Below are 16,836 nucleotides of genomic sequence, written 5' to 3' on the forward strand. Positions count from 1 at the left end.
TGGATGAATGGCTTGACAATGGACCTCTGGATCTCGTCACAGTATCTCTGTGCATTCAAATTGCCATCAATAAAATGCAATTGGGTTCGTTGTCAGGAGCTTATGCCTGCCCATACCATAACCCCACCGCCACCATGGGGCACTATGTTCACAACGTTGACATCAACAAACCACTCGCCCACACGACTCCATACACGCTGTCTGCCATCTGCCCAGTACAGTTGAAACCGGGATACATCTGTGAAGAGCCCACCTCTCCAGCATGCCAGTGGCCATCAAAGGTGAGCATTTGCCCACTGAAGTCGGTCACGACACCGAACTGCAGTCAGGTCAAGTCCCTGGTGAGGACGACTAGCACGCAGATGAGCTTCCCTGAGATGGTTTCTGACAGTTTGTGCAGAAATTATTTGGTTGTGCAAACCCACAGTTTCATCAGCTGTCCAGGTGGCTGGTCTAAGACTATCCCGCAGGTAAAGAAGCCGGATGTGGAGGTCCAGGGCTGGTGTGGTTCCATGTACTGACAAACTCTCTAAAACGACGTTGGAGGCGGCTTATGGTAGATAAATTAACATTCAATTCTCTGGCAACAGCTCCGGTAGACATTCCTGCAGTCAGCATGCCAATTGCACGCTCCCTCATAACTTGAGACATCTGTGGCATTGTGTTGTGTGACAAAACTGCACATTTTAGAGTGGCCTTTTATTGTCCCCAGCACAAGATGCACCTGTGTAATGATCATGCCGTTTAATCACCTTCTTGATATGCCACACCTGTCAGGTGGATGGATTATCTTGGCAAAGGAGAAATGCTCTTTAACAGGGATGTAAACAAATGTGCCAAAAAATTGAGAGAAATTAGCTTTTTGTGCTTATGGAACATTTCTGGGATCTTTTTATTTCAGCTCATGAAACATGGGACCAACCCTTTACATGCTGCGTTTTATATTTTTGTTCAGTATACAGTACCAGTCAAAAGTTTGGACACACCTACTCATTCAAGGGTTTTTCTTTATTTTTACTATTTTCTACATTGTAGAATAATAGTGAAGACATCAAAACTATGAAATAACACCTTTGGAATCATATAGTAAACAAATCAAAATATATATTTTATATTTGAGATTCTTCAAATAGCCACCCTTTGCCTTGATGACAGCTTTACACACTCTTGGCATTCTCTCAACCAGCTTCATGAGGTATTCACCTGGAATGCATTTTAATTAACAGGTGTGCCTTGCTAAAAGTTAATTTAAGTTAATTTATTTCCTTAATGCGTTTGAGCCAATCAGTTGTGTTGTGACAAGGTAGGGGTGGTATACAGAAGATAGCCCTATTTGGTAAAAGACCAAGTCCATATTATGACAAGAACAGCTCAAATAAGCAAAGAGAAACGACAGTCCCATCTTTACTTTAAAACATGAAGGTCAGTCAATCCGGAACATTTCAAGAACATGCAGTCGCAAAAACCATAAAGCGCTATGATAAAATTGACCCTCATGAGGACCGCTACAGGAAAGGAAGACCCAGAGTTACCTCTGCTGCAGAGGATAAGTTCATTAGTTAACTGCACCTCAGATTGCAGCCAAAATAAATGCTTCACAGAGTTCAAGTAACAGACACATCTCAACATCAACTGTTCAGAGGAGACCGTGTGAATCAGGCCTTCGTGGTTGAATTGCTACAAGGAAACCACTACTAAAGGACACCAATAAGAAGAAGAGACTTACTTGGGGCATGAAACACGAGCAATGGACATTAGACCGGTGGAAATGTGTCCTTTGGTCTGGAGTCGAAATTTGAGATTTTTGGTTCCATCCGCCGTGTCTTTGTGAGACGCAGAGTAGGTGAACGGGTGATCTCTGCATGTGTGGTGGTGCTTTGCTGGTGACACTGTCTGTGATTTATTTAGAATTCAAGGCACACTTAAACAACATGGCTACCACAGCATTCTACAATCATACGTCATCCCATCTGGTTTGGGATTAGTGGGACTATCATTTGTTTTTCAACAGGACAATGACCCAACACACCTCCAGGCTGTGTAAGGGCTATTTGACCAAGAAGGAGAGTGATGGAGTGCTGCATCAGATGACCTGATCTCCACAGTCACCCGACCTCAACCCAATTGAGATGGTATGAGTTGGACCGCAGAGTGAAGGAAAAGCAGCTAAAAGCGCTCAGCATATGTGGGAAATCCTTCAAGACTGTTGGAAAGACATTCCTCATGAAGCTGGTTGAGAGAATGCCAAGAGTGTGCAAAGCTGTCATCAAGGCAAAGGGTGGCTAGTTTGAAGAATCTCAAATCTCAAATATATTTTGATTTGTTTAACACTTTTTTGGTTATTTCCATATGTGTTATTTCATAGTTTTGATGTCGTCACTATTATTCTACAATGTAGAAAATAGTAAAAATAAAGAAAAACCCTTGAATGAGTAGTTGTGTTAACTTTTGACTGGTACTGTATATAAAAATTCACGGGACGCTAGGCCACTGAATATACCCCCCTGTGGTTCCTCGATACTACTCGGTATCATAATACTTGGCCTGGTATCGTAAGTAAAATGTTGATATCGTGACAACTCTCATTTGTAGTATTAATCGTTCAGTGCATATGTTCTATTTTGGCTGAATTTCTGCATTTCTATGCATGTGGTGAAGACGGCACAGTATGACTTGGCAGTGTGCATGTATGCTGAGATCATATTGGACTATCTCTCTCTCCAGGGATCAGAACAAATACAAAGAGGCCGCCCATCTGCTCAACGATGCTCTGTCCATCCGGGAGAAGACTCTCGGTAAAGACCACCCCGCTGTAAGCAAGGACCTTCGTTGTCATGACAACCACACTATGTGTCAGCTGTTCTTTTGTTATCAGTTCATAATAGCCAGAATGTCTCTGTCTCTGTGAAGGCAATAATGTATTTACCGTCCCACACTGCGTATCTGTATGGATTTATTGCTTAATCCACATCAATTCCTTGTATGGATTTCTGTCGCTGGTCTCACTTACATGAGTCATCAATTACAACCGTTCAATACCCTTTCACCTAAACCCGGAACTAATGTAATCGTTAAATCCAATCATTTCCAAAACAACATCACACCATTTCATCAACATCCATGGGAGTGGATGGATAACAATAGTTTGTGTCCCAAATGGCACCCTATTCTTTATATAGTGCACTACTTTTGACCAGGACTTTATGTAGGGAATAGGGTGCCGTTTAGGCACAGACTCGTACTCTGCTGGTGAAGTCAAGGGAAAGAAAGGATGACTATATGTATTTACTGAAGAATAAGGGTTGGAAGTAGGCAATTTGAAGCTCCGCACTAGGGTCCATGCCCCTCCCTCCCGGCCTCTCCCTGGCCATGTGGACAAACTAATGAAATACTGTGTTAGCTATAGCCATCTCACACATACCAGGCCCTAGAGACTAATGGCAAAAAGATGACAGATGCTTGTTAGATTGGGCAATATCCATTTTATGTTCTTGATACATCACCTGATGACATGGATAGAAATATCTATATTTTTGCTCAAGGGTACATCGACAGATTTTTCACCTAGTCGGCTCTGGGATTCGAACCAGTGACCTTTCCATTACTGGCCCAACACTCTTAACCGCTAGGCTACCTGCCATCATAGATAAGAGTGACACTAACTCCAAGTTGTGAAATCCTCACTGTGTGTGTGGTTTGTGCGTGTCATCCAGGTTGCCGCCACCCTCAACAACCTGGCCGTGCTCTATGGGAAGAGGGGCAAGTACAAGGAGGCCGAGCCATTATGCAAGAGAGCCCTGGAGATAAGAGAAAAGGTAGGCCACATCCATGGACCTCTTATCTATTACACTCCTGACATAAGATTGCTCAAATCACCTCAAAACACACTCTTTTCTAGGCCTCAGTTCTGATAGAAACTCTCGAATCAATGCTGAATGAAATTCCTATGATGTGATAATTATAATAATGGGTAATAAAAATAAATTTCAATGGAACAATTGCTACACAATTGCTACACAGGGGTCATCTTGTCTGAAGCAATTACAGGGATTAATTGAGATCACATTAAGTAAAAGTGATAACGTAGAGAGGTAGGGGAGAGAGGTAGGGGAGAGAGGTAGGGGGAGGAAGAAGAACGGGAACAGAGGGAGGTTTGGAAGAAAATAGAAAACAGTGCAGACAGAACATAGTAGATAAGTTTTGTGCCTCAGTCCCGAGCAGCACGCTCCGTATTGATCTGGCTTTTATTCGATTTACTCCACCTGACACAGTGGGTGGACATGTTAACTGCTGAAAGAAATTGTTTAATAAAGCAGATAGACATATGTACAAAGAAAACATAATCAAAGGTTGAGACGTACTAAAATGGTAATTCAATGGTAGACAACAAAACAGAAAGTGCTTGATTGCCTACCGTGCGCCACCTATGCTCTCTGCCTGCAGCTCTAAGATACACTATACATACAAAAGTATGTGGACACCCCTTCACATTAGTGGATTCGGCTATTTCAGCCACACCCATTGTTGACAGGTGTATAAAATCGAACACACAGGAATGCCATCTCCATAGACAAACATTGGCAGTAGAATGGCCTTATTGAAGAGCTCCATGACTTTCAACGTGGCACCGTACTGGATGCCACCTTTCCAACAAGTCAGTTTGTCAAATTTCTGCCCTGCTAGAGCTTCCCCGGTCAACTGTAAGTGCTGTTATTGTGAAGTGGAAATGTCTAGGAGTAACAACGGCTCAGCCACGAAGTGGTAGGCCACACAAGTTCACAGAATGGGACAGACGAGTGCTGAAGCGCGTAGCGCGTAAAAATCGCCTGTCCTCGGTTGCAACACTCGCCACCGAGTTCCAAACTGCCTCTGGAAGCAACGTCAGCACAAGAGCTGTTCGTCGGGAGCTTCATGAAATTGGTTACCATGGCCGAGCATCTGCACACAAGCCTAGTATCACCATGCGCAATGCCAAGCGTCGGCTGGAGTGGTGTAAAGCTCGCAACCATTGGAGCAGTGGAAACAAGTTCTCTGGAGTGATAAGATGCCAGGAGAACGCTACCTGCCCAAATGTGTAGTGCCAGCTGTAAATTTTGGTGGAGGAGGAATAATGGTCTGGGGCTGTTTTTCATGGTTCAGGCTCCTTAGTTCCAGTGAAGGGAAATCTTAACGCTACAGCATACAATGACATTCTAGATGATTCTGTGCTTCCAACTTTGTGGCAACAGTTTGGGGAAAGCCCTTTCCTGTTTCAGCATGACAATGCCCCCGTGCACAAAGCGAGGTCCATACAGAAATGGTATGTCGAGATCGGTGTGGAAGAACTTCACTGGCCTGTACAGAGCCCTGACCTCAACCCCATTGAACACCTTTGGGATGAATTGGAGCGCCGACTGCGAGCCAGGCCTAATCGCCCAACATCAGTGCCCGAACTCACTAATGCTCTTGTGGCTGAATGGAAGCAAGTCCCCGCAGCAATGTTCTAACATCTAGTGGAAAGCCTTCCCAGAAAAGTGGAGGCTGTTATAGCCACAAAGGGGGGACCAACTCCATATTAATGCCCATGATTTTGGAATGAGACGTTCCAACGAGCAGGTGTCCACATACTTTTGGGCATGTAGTATACTTGTATAATATGCTTAGTAATGCTACTGATTGTTAACGTTTTGGCAGTTTTTATTTCACCGTTTTATAACTGTTGGTAAAATGTATGTTATTTGACCATTCAACGATGTGATTCGTTCATACAACCATATCGATAAATACATGGAATACTGTATTGTAAAAAACAAATAAATACAGATATAACTTGTGTTTGTCCCTCTCAGGTACTGGGCAAGGATCACCCAGATGTGGCCAAGCAGCTGAACAACCTGGCCCTGCTGTGTCAGAACCAGGGCAAGTATGAAGAGGTAGAGTACTACTACTGCCGCGCCCTGGAGATCTATGAGTGCAGACTTGGTCCCGACGACCCCAACGTGGCAAAGACAAAGAACAACCTGGTGAGTACTTCTGGGCAACACCTGGGTGGTGTTCATTAGGCACCAAACTGAAGAAAACTGACAAACAGGGAGGGACTTCATGGATTATTATTTTGTTATTGCGTTGTGTGCCCCAATTAACATGGCCATGCTTTCATACTAACTCACTCTATGTGGGTAATGTCCTATAGAGGGTCTGTGTTGTTTACAAAACATAATTATCTACGTTTAGTGGGTCCCACACACACATGCTTGTGAGAATAGCTACTGTCCCTTGTGTGCATAGTCATTCACCTATAAATAAACACCCACATATGCCATGTGTGAATTAGTTTGAACTTGCATGTTTGGTTAGTTAGGGTTTCTGTGTCGCTAGATTAATTCAAAATCAAGTTGTACTTGTCACATGCACCGAATACAACAGGTGTATACTTTACCGTGAAATGCTTACTTATGAACCCTTTCCCAACAATGCGAAGTTAAAAAGTAAGAAACATGCAAAAAAGGCAATAGTAACACAAAGTAACATCCTCATAGAGGATCTAGATACATTTTCTAACCTCTCTGGATTACAACCAAATTATGACAAATGTACTATATTACGTATTGGATCACTAAAAAATACAATTTTTACATTACCAATAAAATGGTCTGATGGTGATGTGGATATACTTGGAATACATATCCCAAAGGAAATAAATGATCTCACTTCAATATATTTTAATAGAAAGTTAGCAAAAATAGATAAGATCTTACTACCATGGAAAGGAAAATACCTGTCAATTTGTGGAAAAATCACCCTGATTAACTATTTAGTATTATCCCAGTTTACCTATTTGCTTATGGTCTTGCCTACGCCTAGCGAACAGTTTTTTTTTTTTAAATTATATGAGAAAAAAATATTCTATTTTATTTGGAACGGCAAGCCAGACAAAATTAAAAGGGCCTATTTATATATTAATATGAATTCGGAGGACAGAAATTATTAAATATTAAAGCATTAGACCTATCACTAAAAGCTTAAGTCATACAAAAGTTATACTTAAATCCGAACTGGTTCTCAAGCAAATTAGTAAGATTGTCTCACCCAATGTTCAAGAAAGGCCTTTTTCCCTTTATTCAGATTACAACAACTCATTTTCAGTTATTTGAAAAGGAAATCATCTCCCAAATATCACTATTTCTAAAACAAGCCATAGAAAGTTGGTTGCAATTTCAATTTAATCCTCCAGAAACGACAGAACTAATAATGCAACAAATATTGTGGTTAAATTCAAATATACTAATTGACAAAAAACCTTTCTTTCTTGACAGAATGTTTAAAAAAGGTATAATCTTCGTAAATAATATCATCGGTAGGACTGGTGGAGTTATGTCGCACATGCAGCTAACAAAAACATATGGAAATGTCTGCTCTACCCAAAATTACAACCAAATAATTGCAGCCTTACCGCAAAAGTGGAAGAGGAAAGTGGAAGGGGGAGAAAGTAAGGAACTTGTCTGTCGGCCTTGCATTAAAGAACATAATTGGTTAAGGAAAACTGTGATAAATAAGAAAGTATATCAGTTTAATTTAAGGACCAAAGGATTGACAGCCATCCCATATAGATTGCAAAATAGTTGGGAAGAGATTTTTGACGTACCGATCCCATGGCATAGTGTTTATGAACTGATACGCAAAACGACGCCGGATTCAAAAATTTGAATCTTTCAATTTAAATTATTATATAAAATTCTTGCTACCAATAGAATGTTATTTATATGGGGATACAATCTTCCCAGCTCTGCAGATTTTGCTGTGAAGAGACAGAATCATTAGATCATTTGTTTTGGTTCTGTCCATTTGTAGCTTGTTTTTGGACACAGGTCCAGGAATGGCTAAAGGATTGCAATATTTACCTGGAGCTAACCTTGCAGATAGCATTACTGGGTGATCTGAAAAGTCATAGTCAATCGATCAATAATATAATAATACTTTTAGCAAAAATGTTTATTTTTAATTCACAATCTGTAGAAGCAATGAGAATAGAAAGGTTCAGAACTTTTGTAAAACATCACAGTACGGTTGAAAAATATATGGCAAATAGAAATCCAATATGGATGGTGTTAAAAGATAGATGGGAGGTATTGAATGGAGTTGAAGGATGGGACTAATAACACAAAACAACAAATAACAACAAGATAACTAATAATGTAAGCATACTGTGTCCATAATAAGTATATAGGTTGTATGTTGGGAGCTTTTGGGAAAGAGCACAGTTAGAAAGATATGGCATATAGAAGCAAACCGGATGGACATCATGAAAATGATCGGAGAGGTTGAGAGTAGAAGAAGTTCAGGAGCAAAAAAAATAAAAATAAAAATAATAATAATTATTGTAAAATTGACTGTCCATAAGGTGTAGATAGTAAGTATAGGCTGGAAGTAGAGGCCTGGGCATTGTTGTTCACTAATTTACCCCAAGTAGGGAAAGGATGACTGGGTTGAAAAGTAATAAAGGAGTATATATATAAAAAACATGGGGGATTGGAAGTGATGCAGACAATTACTAGGGCGGCAGGTAGCTTAGTGGGTAAGAGCGTTGTGCCAGTAACCGAAAGGTCGCTGGTTCTAATCCCCGAGCCGACTGGGTGAAAAATCTGTCGATGTGCCCTTGAGCAAGGCACTTAACCCTAATTGCTCCTGTAAGTCGCTCTGGATAAGAGCGTCTGCTAAATGACAAAAAAAAAAAAAAAAAAATTACATTGATAGAAGATACAATCTATCTGCAATATTAAGCTGATCTACCCCCCATAAAAAAAACATAACGAGACGAGACGATATACAAGGAGTACCGGTACCGAGTCAATGTGCAGGTGTACGAGGTAGTAGAGGTAATATGTACATGTAGGTAGTGGTAAAAATGACTAGGCAATCAGGATAAATAATAAACATGGTAGCAGCAGCGTGAAAGTATGTGTGTGTGGCATCAATATGCGTTTGTATGTTTTGTGTGTCAGCGTATGTAGTGTATGTGTTGGAGTGTCAGGGTAGTGTGTGGGTAGAGTCCAGTGAGTGTGCATAGAACCGGTGCAAATAAAATACCTCAACACCCGTTGAATATGGCTGGTGTCAGTAAACGTCAGCAAAAAATGTAATTAAATTGTTGCCAGCAGCACAGTTACAGTCACCAAAGCTCTGGATAACATGAAAACAGCCTAACCAGCTCTGCTAGGGCGAGTAAAATGGTCAGAGTGAGGTGTTCTTTCATTTGTGTCTGGAAGTGGCTAGCAAGCCAGTTAGCTTGGGTGCTTGACTGCCGTTGTGAGGTCAGAACGCTCGGATCAACCCTACTCCTCGGCCAAATCATGTCTGCTTTATGATTGAGGGGCTGTATTGAGACCCAAAGGCAGGCGCAGTAGTGCTATATCATTGTTCATGAGCCCCTGAACTACACTTGGGAAATATGTGCATGGATGGATTGGACAAGTTCTTTTAGGGAACTGTGTGATTCAATACCCTTGTTTGATACAACATTCTCTTCTCTCTTTTCTCTAAAGGCATCCTGCTTTCTCAAACAGGGCAAATACAAGGAGGCTGAGATTCTGTACAAAGAGATTCTGACCCGTGCCCACGAGAAAGAATTTGGATCTGTCGATGGTAAGAACAGTACAGTACAATGCTTTTCAATTAAGCTCTCACCTCAGAGGGGGAATATGGTTTTCTATAGTCATAATATGAGCAGAACTGGTGGAGGTGGTAGGGCAGGGTTCCCTTAGAAAGTACATTGGAGATGTCTTTAAAGATGTTATCTTTCTTCTCGATTTGCCTCTTGTCTTACCCCAGCGAGCAGAGCCACTGACGGACACAGGGTTAAAAAATGGACAGTGTTCTAAACAGGGTGCTGTTCGTTCGTCAAGGCACGACTGGCTCACCAGTCAGGATGAGAGGATTTTCTGAAGAAAATAAAAAGGCTTTTTCCTGGTTTAACAGGTTAACTTTCCTTGCTCTTATTCCTTTGGGATAAACTCAAGGGTTTCGATATCCTACTTTAGAATGTCACATTGGTACAACATTTTTTGAATGAGTGCGACTTGGCACAGGGGAACACTCAAGCTGACTAAACTAAAATAGTTTGGTTGGTTCTCAAAATTGCCTTGAAGCGTTTTCATGAATTGAGACAAGGCAGGTCTTTTGTTTCTGTTGGTCGCCTGAAGTTTAGACAGAGCTGTTGCGGTATACCAATTTTACGATGTGTGTTATATTATCTTTTTATTCTTAAAATGAAGTATATTTGTGATCTCTGTCTCAACACATACTAAACACTCTGCATTTTTATATTGCGGTAAGGCAAAGATGCTGTCATGGGTTTATGGGTTTTATTCGTTTATTGATTTATACCTTTTTTAGGTTAATTGATCTCTCCTCAGTTGATCTGGCATTAGGGAGTAGCATTCATAGCATTTTCAACGCAATCATTTGAAACACTGTTCTTGCTTAATATTTCTAAAGGGGCAGATGAGCTTTTGTGTTGTATTATGCACAATTATCATACTGCATGGGTTTGTGTGAAATGCATGAATGTTTTAAGAATACACATTTAACCCATCAGGATTCATAGTTTGTATTTTTGGGATAATGTGTTTAAATGTACACAGTATCATTAACATAGTAGCACTCAATTTAAGAGTACTGAATCACACAGTACATTGCATTTCTTTCTCCATCCTGTTTCAAAACTCAAACACATATTTGTAGTCTACCTTAATCCTTAAACTCTTGGCATGTGGGTAAAATACCTTACTTAATTGGTCCAGTTTCAATAAGAGAAACTGTATTTAGCAGTTCACATTTTATCTCTAGGAGAAATGTTATTAATAGAACAGTCAATTTCTTGTGAAATTGTAAAGGAAAATTCCCAAGTCTTGATCATTAATTAATCAGAATAACTATTGGTTTGAAACAATGACACCTTAAAAGGAAAACTTTTATCCCACCTGTCTGAAGAATAATGTATCACACACTTTAAAGAATAGAAATGAGAGGTGCACTGCCCGGTCCTCAGAGCATATACAGTATTCAGAAAGTATTCATACCCGTTTAGTTGTGTTACAGCCTGAATTCAAAATTGATTAAATATGTTTTTTTTCTCACCCGTCTACACACAATACCCCATAATGTGAAAGTGAAAACATGCTTAGAAATGATTGCAAAATTATTTTAAATGAAATACACATCTCACTTACATAAGTCTTCACACCCCTGAGTCAATACATGTTAGAATCACCTTTGGCAGCAATTACAGCTGTGAGTCTTTCTGGGTAAGTTTCTAAGAGCTTCTGCACACCTGGATTGTACAATATTTGCCCAATATTCTTTTCAAAATCCTTCAAGCGCTGTCAAATTGGTTGTTGATCATTGCTAGACAACCATTTTCAAGTCTTGCCATTGACTTTGCCATCAAGCAGATTTAAGTCAAAACTGTCACTCAGGAACATTCACGGTCTTCTTGGTAAGCAACTCCAGTGTAGATTTGGCCTTTTGTTTTAGGTTATTGTCATGCTGAAAGGTAAATTCATCTCCCAGGGTCTGGTGGAAAACAGACTGAACTAGGTTTTCCTCTAGGATTCTGCCTGTGCGTAGCTCAATTCTGTTTATTTTTTATCCTGAAAAACTCCCTAGTCCTTAACGATTACAAGCATACCCATAATATGATGCAACCACCACTATGCTTGAAAATATGGAGAATGGTACTCAGTAATGTGTTGTATTGGATTTGCCCCAAACATAAAACTTTGTATTCAGGACAAAAAGTGAATTGCTTTGCCACATTTTTTGCAGTATTACTTTAGTGCCTTGTTGCAAACCAGATGCATGTTTTGGAATATGTGTATTCTGTACAAGCTTCCTTCTTTTCACTGTCAGTTAGGTTAGTATTGTGGAGTAACTACAATATTGTTGATCCATCCTCAGTTTTATCCTATCACAGCCATTAAACTCTGTTACTGTTTTAAAATCTACCAATAGGTGCCCTTTGCGAGGCATTGGAAAACCTCCCTGGTTTTTGTAGTTGAATCAGTGATTTGAAATTCACTGCTCAACTGAGGGACCTTACAGATAATTGTATGTGTTGGGGTACAGAGAGGAGGTAGTCATTCAAAAATAATGTTAAACACTATTATTGCACACAGAGTGAGTCCATGCAACTTATTATGTGACTTGTTAAGCACATTTTTACTAAAAGTATTTAGGCTTGCCATATCAAAGGGGTTGAATACTTATTGACTCAAGTTTCTAAAAACAAAATTCCGCTTATGTGGTATTGTGTGCAGGCCAGTGACAGAAAATCTCAATTTTACCCATTTTAAATTCAGGCTGGAACGCAACAAAATGTGGAAAAAGTCAAGGGGTGTGAATACTTTCTGAAGGCATTCGGAAAGTATTCAGACCCCTTGACTTTTTCCACATTTTGTTACGTTACAGCCTTATTCTAAAATTGATTGAATAAAATAATTTTGTCATCAATCTACACAAAATACCCCATAATGACAAAGCGAAAACAGGTTTTTAGAAATGTAAGCAAATGTATTACAAATAAAAACCAAAATACCTTATTTACATAAGTATTCAGACCCTCTGCTATGAGACTCAAATTGAGCTCAGGTGCATCCTGTTTCCATTGATCATCCTTGAGACACTTCTACAACTTGATTGGAGTCCACCTGTAGTAAATTGAATTCATTGGACATGATTTGGAAAGGCACACACCTTTCTATATAAGGTCCCATAGTTGACAGTGCATGACAGAGCAAAAACCAAGCTATGACGTCGAAATAATTGTCCGTAGAGATCCGAGACAGGATTGTGTCTAGGCACAGATCTAGGGAAGGGTACCAAAACATTTCTGCAGCATTGAAGGTCCCCAAGAACACAGTGGCCTCCATCATTCTTAAATGGAAGACGTTTGGAACCACCAAGACTGTTCTTAGCTCGCCACCCGGCCAAAATGAGCAATCGGGGGAGAAGGGCCTTGGTCAGGGAGGTGACCAAGAAGCTGATGGTCACTGACAGAGCTCCAGAGTTCCTCTGTGGAGATGGGAGAACCTTCCAGAAGGACAACCATCTCTGCAGCACTCCACCAATCAGGCCTTTATGGTAGAGTGGCCAGATGGAAGCCACTCCTCAGTTAAAGGCACATGACAGCCCGCTTGGAGTTTTCCAAAAGGCACCTAAAGGACTCTCAGACCATGAGTAACAAGATTCTCTGGTCTGATGAAACCAAGATTGAACTCTTTGGCTTGAATGCCAAGTGTCACGTCTGGAGGAAACCTGGCACCATCCCTAAGGTGAAGCATGGTGGTGGCAGCATCATGCTGTGGGGATGTTTTTCAGAGGCAGGGACTGGGAGACTAGTCAGGATTGAGGGGTAAAATATATACGGAGCAAAGTACAGAGCGATCCTTGATGAAAACCTGCTCCAGAGCGCTCAGGATCTCAGACTGGGGGCGAAGGTTCACCTTCCAACAGGACAACGACACTAAGCACACAGCCAAGACAACGCAGGAGTGGCTTCGGGACAAGTCTCTCAATGTCTGAGTGGCCCAGCCAGAGACCGGACTTGAACCCGATGGAACATCTCTGGAGAGACCTGAAAATATCTGTGCAGCTACGCTCCCCATCCAACCTGCCAGAGCTTGAGAGGATCTGCAGAGAAGAATGGGAGAAACTCCACAAATACAGGTGTGCCAAGTTTGTGGCTGCATACCCAGACTCAAGGCTGTAATCGCTGCCAAAGGTGCTTCAACAAAGTACTGAGTAAAGGTTCTGAATACTTATGTAAATGTGATATTTCAGTTTTTTTATATTTTATAAATATGCAAACATTTATAAAAACCTATTTTTACTTTGTCATTATGGATTATTGTGAGTAGATTGATGAGAATTAGTATTTTTTAAATCAATTTTGGAATAAGGCTGTAATGTAAAAAATGTGGAAGAAGTCAACGGGTCTGAATACTTTCCGAATGCACTGTATGTCTGTTTGTGGTCAGCCTGACCGATCTTTGTACAGAACACCTCTTCTGTCTCGTTTTCTGCAGCTGAGAACAAACCCATCTGGATGCACGCGGAAGAGAGGGAGGAGATGAGCAAGGTGGGTTGTGTGTATTTACCTGTGTTCTCACGTGTACTTAAGGCCATACTAGGTGGAGCTCTATAACACATCTGTATACCAGCAGGAATGTAGTAGTTCCTGTCTGAAGTTCCACTCTCACATTTTACCACTCCCACTCAACGTCTCTCCTTCTCTCTTTAATTACTTCCAGGGCAAGCACAGAGACAACACCCCGTACGGCGAGTGCGGAGGCTGGTATAGGGCCTGCAAAGTCAACAGGTGAGCCACGAGTTGTGCTGACGTAGCTGAGACAAAGCATTAGTCAGTCAGTAGTTTGGCCCCTATTCAAATTGACATTGTGACACTAAGATTGTGTATTTCAACAGCTTCAGGATATTAGGCCAATTTAATGGTGTCAATTTGGCATGGAGCTATTAAGAGATTCATTAAGTTCTATCAAAATATTTTACCCTGAAGTATTATCCAAATGAGTCCTTGCAGCAAAACTATCATAATGGGAAGAAGTTTTGCTATAATCCCAAACAATGTCTATGTATAATCTTCAAAAAGTGAGAACACACACACACACACACACACACACACACACATACTGCAAATAATATAAAATATGTCGTTGAACTGGTCATCTTGAACATGGTCATCTGCCTTTATCAGTATGAGTGACCATTGCTGTGTCTGTCTACCTGCAGCCCTACAGTGAACACAACTCTGAGAAACCTGGGGGCTCTGTACCGCCGACAGGGCAAGCTGGAGGCCGCAGAGACCCTGGAGGAGTGTGCCATGAGGTCCCGCAAGCAGGTACATACAGTGAGCTCCAAAAGTATTGGGACAGTGAATTTTGTTGTTGTTTTGGCTCTGTACTCCAGCACTTTGGATTTGAAATGATACAATAACTATGGAGTTTAGACTGTCAGCTTTAGTTTGAGTGTGTTTTCATCCATATTGGGTGAACCGTTTTGAAATAACAGCATTTTTTGTACATAGTCCCCCCATTGTAGGGGACCAAAAGTGTAGGGATGTAGCTCAGTTGGTAGAGCATGGCATTTGCAACGCCAGGGTTGTGGGTTCGATTCCAGTATAAAAAATAAAAATCTATGCACTCACTCTGGATAAGAGCGTCTGCTAAATGACTAAAATGTAAATGTAAAAATGGTACAAATTCACTTATGTCTATTAAAGTAGTAAAAGGTTAAGTATTTGGTCACACATTCATATTCATTGGTCCCATACGCAATGACTACATCAAGCTTGTGACTACAAATTTGTTGGATGCATTTGCTGTTTGTTTTGGTTTTGTTTGAGATTATTTTGTTCCCAATAGAAATGAATGGTAAATGATGTATTGGAGTCACTTTTGTTGTAAATAAGAATATAATATGTTTCTAAACACTTCTACATTAATGTGGATGCTACCATCATTACGGATAATCCTGAATGAATCGTGGATAATGATGAGTGAGAAAGTTAGAGGCATAAATATCAATCTCCCCCCAAAATGCTAACCTCCCCTGGTATTGTAATGGTGAGAGATTAGCATGTCTTGGGGGTATGATATTTGTTCGTCTAACTTTTGGTTAGGACAATGAATCTCATGCAATGTTTTCCTTTCTCTACCTTGCTTTGGATGCAGAGCAACACGGTAAGTGTTTTAATTCTAACAGGTAGTCTCACTAGAGTCTCCCTTCTAACATCACTCCCATGTAACTGTCATTGTAGTGTCCATGTCTCTGTGGTGGCTCCTATTGCCAATTGTAATTCCACAGCCCCTATGTACTATAACAATGGTATTCAAAGTCGGGGTTGTGACAAAAACTTGAGGACAGATTATTATTATTATTATTATTATTTATTTTGTTAAGAAATGCAATGAATTGAAGGTTACTTGTTGTTGTAAAAATAGACAAACTAATTTAGATTTGGGGTGGGGTTGCAAGAATGTGTTGTGGAAAAAAAGGGGTCCTTGCTGAAAAGGTTTGAATACCACTGTACTAGAATATAGCCTGACTTCAGATATGTTTTGCTGCCTTGCCAACTCCTATGGTCAACATGACAACGACCTTAACAGTTGGGAATACGGCACTAGAATGCACTAGCTCGTGACATCTTCAAGGTTAGTTGTCTTTAAAGGGTGTGTGTGTGTGTGCTTGTGCTTGTTTGTGTCTGTCTGCTTGCGCGTGTTTGTGTGCATGTGTGCACTCATCCCTCCCCCAGGGCATAGACCCCATCCACCAGATGCGTGTGGTGGAGATCTTAAATGATGGCGAGGGGGACAGGGAGAGGCGGAGGAGCAGGGACAGCCTGTCCAGCGTCAAGTACGAGAGCGGCTCCGAGACCGGCGAGGAAGTGAGTATGGGCGTAGAGTGGAACGGGGTGAGTACAAATCCACAACTTATTCAGTCCCCTAAACTCCAGTGGCCTTAGTGATGGATAGAGCAGTCATACAGAGTACACTGCTGAGCTAATGGTCTGGTACAGTAGTACACCCGCAGCCCTAATCCTAAACACTGTGCACACAGTGGTTGTGTACCAATTCTCCACACTTTTTCCGAAGTGGGTACTTGCAAACCTGTACATGGATTTCAAAGGATTGTTGTGAAAGCATTAGCTGGAGGGAGTTGTCACCATTGTTAAATCCATGAGAGGTGGGGTACTCACACCCGAAGTGCACATTTCGGGTGATGCATGAAAAATTGGGATGCTAACACAGTCATCAGTACTAAAGTATGTGTGCAAGGAAATTA

The 16,836-nt window shown here is 40.9% G+C and overlaps 1 protein-coding gene across 5 annotated transcripts in view; it reads left to right on the plus strand.

Annotated features, from left to right (window-relative positions):
* Positions 1-16,836, plus strand: part of LOC311132717 (kinesin light chain 1-like) — a 73,622-nt gene that overhangs the window by 23,225 nt on the left and 33,561 nt on the right. For 4 of the 5 annotated variants that reach the window (XR_014613530.1, XM_084165996.1, XM_084165997.1 and 1 more), the window contains exons 6-13: positions 2,725-2,812; positions 3,714-3,815; positions 5,829-6,002; positions 9,522-9,621; positions 14,061-14,113; positions 14,286-14,353; positions 14,785-14,893; positions 16,307-16,465. Coding sequence is in view for 4 of the 5 variants with exons in the window: in XM_084165996.1 (XP_084022122.1) it covers positions 2,725-2,812; positions 3,714-3,815; positions 5,829-6,002; positions 9,522-9,621; positions 14,061-14,113; positions 14,286-14,353; positions 14,785-14,893; positions 16,307-16,465 (853 nt within the window). In the remaining variant the exon portion in view is untranslated. The remainder of the gene's footprint in view (positions 1-2,724; positions 2,813-3,713; positions 3,816-5,828; positions 6,003-9,521; positions 9,622-14,060; positions 14,114-14,285; positions 14,354-14,784; positions 14,894-16,306; positions 16,466-16,836) is intronic. The other variant, XM_084165998.1, reaches the window with a different exon arrangement.

Source organism: Coregonus lavaretus (assembly GCF_964263955.1).
Source record: "Coregonus lavaretus genome assembly, chromosome: 1".
In the NCBI taxonomy this organism is placed as follows: Eukaryota; Metazoa; Chordata; class Actinopteri; order Salmoniformes; family Salmonidae; genus Coregonus; species Coregonus lavaretus.